The sequence below is a fragment of the Zophobas morio genome, unplaced genomic scaffold (assembly GCF_036711695.1).
Source record: "Zophobas morio isolate AGI-343-1 ecotype UQ-CSIRO unplaced genomic scaffold, CSIRO_AGI_Zmor_V1 ptg000031l, whole genome shotgun sequence".
In the NCBI taxonomy this organism is placed as follows: domain Eukaryota; kingdom Metazoa; phylum Arthropoda; class Insecta; order Coleoptera; family Tenebrionidae; genus Zophobas; species Zophobas morio.
The window spans coordinates 8,220,718-8,229,867 of NW_026972136.1; the positions used below are offsets into that span (position 1 = coordinate 8,220,718).

The following is a 9,150-nucleotide window of genomic DNA, read 5'->3' on the forward strand; positions in this document are numbered from 1 at the left end:
TTGAACCACCCTGTGTATAAACGCCAGAAACGCCAATATTGAACCAACATGTAACAATGTTTTCTACGACGTGTTGAAGTTTTTCAACCACATAAAATATTAATGAAGTGTTTCTAATATCATTCTCACAAAGAATATCAAAGAATCACAAATGTTACACTTTCGTACATCTGTACAAATCATTATAAAATTTTTACATATCAACCACTTAGAAACTAGGACATTTAAATAAAAAAACCTCATCAATAAATTACCCTCCTCGACTAAGTTTTCCGGTGTATTTCGCATAATTTATGATTTACCTTTGTACCTATTAGTCACAGCAGCTGTGTTTATGCGCAGACTAAATTTCTCCTCCTTATATATTTCGCTCAACATGCACACGTCAGTGTAGTCTAAATTATGGCAACTAGTGTGCTCGCGATGCAAAGATACGATTGGTCGTCCGCGATAAAACTAAACCTCTTGTCGCTACGCTTTATAGGTTTGTGGCCTGCAGGCGACGGAACTTACAAGTTGAATTTATACTCACTCTACGCATTTATCTCGATAATTTTTATTCTGGGTGGTCACGTGCTCTTTCAAACAGTGACGCTTTTTTTCGTTTACGATAAACTCGAAACGGTTGCATCGAACATTTTTATCACAATGACGGATATTCTCATCTATGTGAAGATGTATCACATTGTAAGAAACGTGAAGACGTTGAACAAACTGCTAGATTCTTTAAACGAAGACGTGTTTCAACCGAAAGACGAAAGACAGATTAAGATCGCCGAACAATCTATAAATATCTGGAGCTATGTTTACAAGTGGTTCAGGTTTTTCGTTTATGTAATTGCAACTATGTGGTCGACATTACCGTTTTTGACTGGAAATTTTAAGAAAAAAGTCTTGCCTCATGATGTATGGTTTCCTTACGATTATAAAGTGTCACCAATGTACGAGCTAACGTATCTGTTTGAAATGTTTGGAATTTATTTTATGTCGATACTTAACGTTAATTTCGACACTCTAATTTGTGCTTTACTGACGTATATAACGGCCCAGTGTGATCTTGTGTGCGACAATGTGAAAAATGTTGTTGGTGGTCATGTTTCAAAACAGCCTCACCAGGTTCATCAGAAAATCGTGAATTGTATAAAACATCACAAAAAATTATTAAGGTACATGTAACTATGAAAATACTGTTGTAAATTTATTAGCAACTAATTAATTTTAGTTTGGCTGAAACGGTTAACCACTTGTTCGAGGTAGTCATTTTTGGACAGTTTATAACGAGTACGGTTGTTATTGCAACAACTTTGTTTATGTTAACGTTGGTGAGTCCAGTTGTGTTTAAGTTTACGGTAAAACAAAGTCGACGTTTTGTAGACCGATCCGCTAAGTTTAGACAACGAAGGATTTCTTATAGCTTTATACGCAGGAGCTGTTGCTACTGAAATTTTTACTTATTGCTGGTTTGGAAACGAGGTTGAAATTAAGGTGAGAATCGAGTAGATGGTTATGTTTTATATTTTCAAACTAATACGCGTAAAAATTATTTCAAAAGGAACTAAAAGTATTGATTTTCTGTCGAATTTTCACAAGTTATAAACATACAGGAATAAAAATTTGTGTGATAATAATGGACCCTATAAAATGCATTTTTTAATATATTCCTATTTATTTTGATTTTGTTGTAATTACTAAAATCGCTTTCTGTTCCCGTTTGAGTTTGACCGTATGAAGCTCATACGCATTTTATAATTAACTAGCTGACCCCGTGAACTCCGTTTCACCTACAATTTAATTTTGAATGTGCAAAATCGAATGCTTTGAAATCTTGCAGATGTTTTAAACATATGATAAGCATAATAAATTTTTATTCAAAATGTATTTACTTATCCCCTCCAAAAAATTGATGACGTCAGCCCAAAATTTTGCCAAATGAATCCTATCTAAAATGTCCAAAATAGGATGAGCCTATACTTGTGATTTATCATTCCATTCATATTTTTTAGTTTTGCTTATAGGAGCTGTCTCAAAAAAATTAATCACTGAGTCAATTTATTTTATTGATTGAATCAAGAATTGCAAAACTGAATTTTGAAATATTGCAGACGTTTTGAAGTTGTTGTTTGACATGGTAGGTTTTCAATCAAAATATATAATAATAATAATAATAATTTTTATTGAACCAATTTTAAATAAATAAATTAAAAACATTGGTACAAAAGGTACAGATACAGCAAAAACTGATATTAATCTGACCTGACATTAGTATCTAACCTAACATTAGTTTTAAAAAAAGTTTAATTATTAATAATTAAATAATTATCTGTTTATCAAGCCCAAAAACTTGAAGACGTCATCTCAAGATTTTGCCGAATAAATCCTATCTAAAATGTGGAAAATATCATCAGTCATCAGTATATTTTCGTAATTTACCATTGCATTCATATTTTTTAGATTTGCTTTTACAGTGACTCAAAAAAATATATGGATCAGTCAATTAATTTATTTTAGTGAATAACTCAAGAGTCGCAAAATTGAATACTTTGAGATCTTGCAGACGTTTTAAAGTTATTGTAAGCATGGTAAATTGTTAAGAATATTTATTTATTCCCCCCAAAAAACTGACGGAATGGCTCACTCCCTTTTCGCAGATAATTTTGGGAATACAATACAGTTATTTTTATCACGCTTTTATTAGCTTGGGTTGTATGTAACGGAATCTTTGAGCTTAATTTTCATCGGTTTCTAAAAGTCTGATCATCTTGAAACTTTGCACACGTCTCAAGGATCGATGACAATGCAATAATTTGATAATAGTTTCCCATTATCCTTATTAGGAGCGCCAGGATTTATAAATTCTTTTATGGATCCTGTGTAGTGGAGTAAAAGAGATAAAGCTAGCGCGCGATCTGCGCATGCCTGTAGTATCTGGTTTACTCTTCGTTGTAATTAGTCTTGATTAAAATACAAATAACGGATATTAAATGAAAAAAACAAGAACGGACTTTTAATTAACTAAACGTGTGCAAAAATGGCTGATCGCATCTTAATTGTGTCAGTATATACCACGGTTATCTCTCTCCGTGTCGATTATACCGATCTATACCGATTATTTCTGTTTCAAGGACAATTTCTGCATAGCTTTGGTTTTACAGTCGGTAAAGAAGGAATTAATTATAATTAAAACATATCTAATCATGAATTCTCACCAACTTAAATAAAGATAACAAATTTTGATTCAGAAATACAAACATGGAGGAAAATTAACCATTTGGGGGTAAAACTAACCACAATGATGAATTGTGTCCCGTTGGTCCGTGAGGGCGATTGATTTCGAACTAATTCCCGTTGATCGATCATACGGAGACCACTGAGTGGTTCTTTCTAGAAAAATCTAAATAAGTAATTAATTCCCCAATTTATGAATTTGTCGCAGACTAAAAAATGAAAAATAAATAATAGTTTAAAAAACTAAAAAAACACGCTTTTATTGCTAATCGAACTAAAAACTAGAAAATAATTTTTAATGACAGAGTTTAATATTACAGTAGTAGAAGATCAAACAATCAATCATAATAAATCACCTCAAATTAAAATTATAATAAAATTTAAGTTATTAACAGAATAATTCAATTCAGAGTAAAAAGCGTGGGGTGCTTGATATTTTAAATATTACAATCATTCTATTGGCAACTATCTATGAGAGGATAGTTATGAACCGCAGTAAAATGCACCCCACGCTTTTTACTCTGAATTGAATTATTCTGTTAATAACTTAAATTTTATTATAATTTTAATTTGAGGTGATTTATTATGATTGATTGTTTGATCTTCTACTACTGTAATATTAAACTCTGTCATTAAAAATTATTTTCTAGTTTTTAGTTCGATTAGCAATAAAAGCGTGTTTTTTTAGTTTTTTAAACTATTATTTATTAGTATTACACTGCACCAATCCAAGGTCGTATACGTGTTGATAGTAAATGTTGATTAGGTCATCACATAATTGTGTGAAGAAAAGACTCAACTCGAAAATGCTGAATATGTTTCATTATACTTTTGGTGCGAAGGAAGTTCTGTCGAAACAATTTTTTGACAATGGTTGATATAAATAAAACTCAGTAGATGCTCATACTCGAAATACGAAGTATCTACTCGAATATCAAATCAAAATATTTCTAGTTTTTCTAGATGATACTAATACTTGAGTAAGTAACAGTTGATGCTCAAGTAGCATCTCGATACAACAAAAAAGGACAACAGTGACAGTGTTCAACCATCAAGGCTAAAATCGAGTCACCAAAATATAAGTTAGTCTGGGGTAGACACCTTGAGATGAGAATCTCTATGGCCAGTGCTAGAAAAAACGCACTGCACAATTTATGCATAAATAAAAGTTAATTACATGAAAAGTTTTCGATAGTCCTGCTCCTAATGTGTTTTTCAAACTGAATGCACCTTTTGACGACGTTCCACGTTCATGAAAGTCACCATGTTTAGTTAAAATTCACTCTTACAACGATCCTACTGGTTTTCTAAGCTGCTTTGCAGACAGCTCAGTTATTTGCCACGCCGATGCTCATTTCTAGATTAAATGCTCACAAAACGCGTAGATGTTCAGTTTGTGTCCGGGGAGATACAATGTTTCCAAGTAGGCACTCAGTACATAGAGTAGATGCTCAGGTATATAAGAGTAATAATGAAGTAGGTACTTCGTACTTCGAATATGAGTATCTACTGAGTTTTATTCGTACCACCCAATGTCTCGCTTCAATGTTTGATTATGTTGATTATGAGCACAACGCTGATCAACTTCGATATCCGAATTACCCATGAAATAAATCATTGCGGTTTGCACCTGAGGTAGTTCGTCGCACATTTGATTGACTTCGTGGACCTATGTGAGGTTGTCGTCTTCTCGGGCTTGTAATTAACTTCATAAAACGACACAGAATTATTTTCACAGTTAATCAAATCTGTAAATTTTGTCTTGAGAATTTTAAAATATTGAAAACTTCAAATTAAATCCTCGAATAACGGTAAAGTTTGGGGTTTTGTCGAAACCAACAAAGTGAATATAGGTAAATAGAATGGTAGATCAAAATGAATAAGAAACTTTCGCAATGTGTAATTAAATTCACTTTAACCAAGACTTTTCTTAAAATAAACGACGTTTTTTTTACGAAAAAACAAAGAACGATTTGAAATGCAATATACTTTTCACAATCGCACGGAAGAATTAGTTTTGTATGACACGTCAGTTAGATGACAAGTCCGTCAGAAACGCCAACTATTGAAAGTAATTCGAAGTGGCGATTTCCATACAAAATTTTTAGAATTTTTTTATTTTTTAACTGTTCTTTTAAGTTATCCTTATTTTTTTATTTATAAACCAACCCCGTAATATAAGAAATGTTTCAAATCGGTCAAGCCGTTTTTGAGTCTTAGCGAGACTAACACGAACAGCAATTGATTTTTATTTTATAGACGATTAAAAAATGGGGGTTGGTGGTAGAAAGGTGAAAATTTAGGGTTATGTGTATTTTTTGATGCCAAATCTTAAAAAAATAAAATAAAAAATTTTTTAGGGTGGGCCACCCTTATCACTTTGGGGTTTAAAAAATAGTTTGCAACCTATTGTCAGACCTACCGAATATACATAAAAAATTCCATACAAATCGGTCAACCCATTTCGGAGAAGTTCGGTTACAAACACTGTGACGCGAGAATTTTATACATAATGCATTATTATTTTAGAACAAATTTCATTACCATAAAAAAGGTTATACTGACTCGACCTTAAAAGATAGACATATGCTGTCGCGGACTTTTCTTTAGAACTTTTAGAGGGGAACAATTTCGTCATACATGATTTTTACGTAACTTTAACCGTTTAAGTAGCGTAAGCAACGGAAGCTGTCAAAGGAGGAATAATTTTCCCGTTTTTCCGAATTTTTCATTGCTACTTCGCTCCTAATGATCGTAGCGTGATGTTATATAGCCTAGATGTAGATATGATACATGGACTATCCAACACAAAAAGGTTTTTTGAATTTGAACCAGTAGTTTCTGAGAAGAGCGTGTTCAAATAAACAAAAGCTTCAGCTTTATTATATAAGTATAGATATAAAAAATTCTCGACGCTGTTTTCAGTTGTTAAAAACGCACTAATTTTCTGACCAGAATGCCAATGAATCTGTACAATTTCTTATATAGTCAGTGTCACTCCAAATCTATTCTGGTTAAAATTCGATTTTAATTTACTACAATTTTGTTGAAAATCTCAATTTTTGTTAAAATTTCTTTTTGCTATTTTTGATCACAAGTATCTTAGCTTAAGGCAATTTCTAAAAATCCTTTTAATCTAAAAGTTTTACTTTTTCTTTAAATTACTTTCAAATACGGTTTTTCTCCATCCCTGAAACAACACAACAAGCTCCGACCTACTTCTTTATTTTTAAGATTTGTGAGTTTTGAAAAAAAATATTAGAATTTTTTGAGCAAACCTGCTCATTTTTTACTTATTTAGTAATATCGGGTAGGTGGTAAAACGCTAATTAAAATTTGGCTATTCATCGCCACCAACAATAGGATGACGTCATCTTCAAAGTTTATAATAGTAAATTTTATTTAAATTTTATAAAAGCAAATACTCTTCCACCCGTTGTTTATTAATCCATGTAGACCTTTTACAATAGACATCCAGATTTTGCGAAAAAAAAATATCTAAATTTTGCAACAAGATTTTGCAATTTAAATTTGAAACCGCAAAACCGAATGCTTTGAAATCTTGCAAACGTCGATATGTAAAAGGGTTGTAGAAGAAAAGTGGAGGATTTAATTTGATTAAGATTTAGACATTTAGACATGTTTTAAGTTTCTTGTTGTCGAAATAAGTCTACACATATTAAGAAAAAAGGCCAAAATGTAGCCCCGCCCACCCACCCTGTCTCGATTGTGATGATTTTTTTATTCATCGTTAGCCAAGAAGGTGGAGCTTAACTGCAAAATCCTTATTTCTCTATGACAAATAAAAAACATGTTTTGAATATCGTGTTGGTTCACGGCGAATAAGAAAGATCATCACAATTGAGATAGGGCGGGGGGCGGGTTTACATTTTTCATTTTTGTTTTAATATATGCAGACTTCTTGTCACAACATGAAACTTAAAACAAGTTTAAGATGGAAAATTTGAATAAGGAAATATCGATTTTGAAATTAGAACGCGTCGTAAGGTTAATCCTTAGTCAAAAATTATTTAACCTCGCACAAATTAATGACATCATCTCAAAATTTTGCCAGATAAACCTTATCTAAAATATGCAAAACATTATGAATTTCTACTTGTGTTTATTAAGGAATTCATACTTTTCAAAATTACTTATACAGGATGACTCAAAAAAAAAATTAAGGTGGCAATCCATTTTACTGATTAAATCAGGAACGCATCATTCCGTTTTCTAGAAAACTTGAACATGTAGCACTGCTATTATTGGTATTACATTGCACATTTTCAAACTGATATATGTCCTTGACAGAGTGTTAATGACGTCATAACAGAATTTTGTTATGGAAAAACTCACTTGAAACATACGCATAACATGTCTCTTTTTACCTGTAATTTACCACAAATATCTTTGTTTTAATTCATAGTCTTTATCATAAGAAAGTTAAAATTAGCAATAATTTAATTTTATAATTTTTAAACAAATCTCTATTTGTTCGCCTTCAAATGAGAGAAAGGTTCTGTTTAAATAAATTTAGAGCAGTTTGCATAATTTGAAGAAAAACTCTTTAACTGTGTATTTAACAACAAACAATTTGTCCAAATATTTAGAGCCATATGAACTAAAATTATATCATAAGTAAACAGGTACTAAGAACATTTAATTCTAGTATTCCTTCACCTCCAGATAAATTGATGTATAATTCAGACACACTGTACATTTGGAAATATTTGTTGTATGTACTTAGAATATAAACATTTAAAGTAAATAGGTATAGACAGTACGTACTTTTATTATTATTTAAAAGCAGATGATTTTGTCAGATAAAATTTCACTTAATAGCCGTTGTAATTTTTTTGACAATTCGCTAAGCTATAACAGTTAGTTCCAACAAATAGAACATTTTTATAACTGTACCACATGAATATATGAATTATAGCAACATATTAATACAACATTTTGTAATTTTTAGTAAATTAGTTTTGACACAGATATATCCTTTTTATACTTCCAAAGAGATAAGAGTACATGAAATCTTTTAAGATTTTTTTCTTTCTAGAAAGCTGTTGTTTACAGTAACCTAGAACAAACTGAAAGTCACTTAGATTGTAAACTTACCTTTCGATAACGTTGTCACTCCACATCCTTTATTATGACATTATGAGTATCACACTTAATATTAAGGTTTGCTATCTACGTTTGTATTCTGCTCTACGTTAATTTATAAAACGTTAGAAATTTTAGTGCACCTGTGTAAAAAACGAAAAAATAACCCTGAGTAAATTAAATCTACTTCCTCCTGCTAATTAATATAATAAAATATTTACAATCCGAGTTCATTTAATTAGGTAGTTGTACTTCATTAAATTAGATAATGATAGTTCTCGATCAGCTTCCATGTCAGTTTCCTAATAACAATAATAAAATATTCATAAATTTGGTTGTTTCTTGCAATGCATAATTCACAGCATAATTTTTATATGCAAAGCCGAATTATTATCACGACCATTGCGGTTATAAAACCACTGAACACTGTCAGAAACTGTCAGTAAATAAAAGTACAGTGACTAATGTGTTCAGAATGCAAAAGCTTAATCTAAAACATACCATACGAATAAACATTTTAATGTTGAAGTTAATGGGTTTGTGGCCCGAAGGCAACAATACATACACATCGAATCTGTACACCCTGTATGCGTTTGTCACGATCGTTGTGATAATGGGTGGCCACAACTTATTTCAAACGATAAATATTTGTTTCGTCTACAAAAACCTAGAAGCTTTAGCAACTACTATTTTCATAACGAGTACAGAAGTTTTGGTTTCTGTTAAAATATACTTCTTCGCCCAAAATATCAGAACACTCAAGGAGTTATTAAGCTCGTTAAACAAGGACATATTTCAACCCAAAAACCAACTACAAAT

At 31.3% G+C, this 9,150-nt stretch overlaps 1 protein-coding gene across 1 annotated transcript; it reads left to right on the top strand.

Annotated features, from left to right (window-relative positions):
• Positions 1-402: 402 nt before the first annotated feature.
• On the top strand, positions 403-1,500 carry LOC135139362 (odorant receptor Or1-like). Its single transcript, XM_064069567.1, has 3 exons — positions 403-1,166; positions 1,223-1,322; positions 1,375-1,500. Exons 1-3 carry the CDS (start codon positions 403-405, stop codon positions 1,498-1,500), a joined length of 990 nt encoding a protein of 329 aa, XP_063925637.1.
• Positions 1,501-9,150: the final 7,650 nt, after the last annotated feature.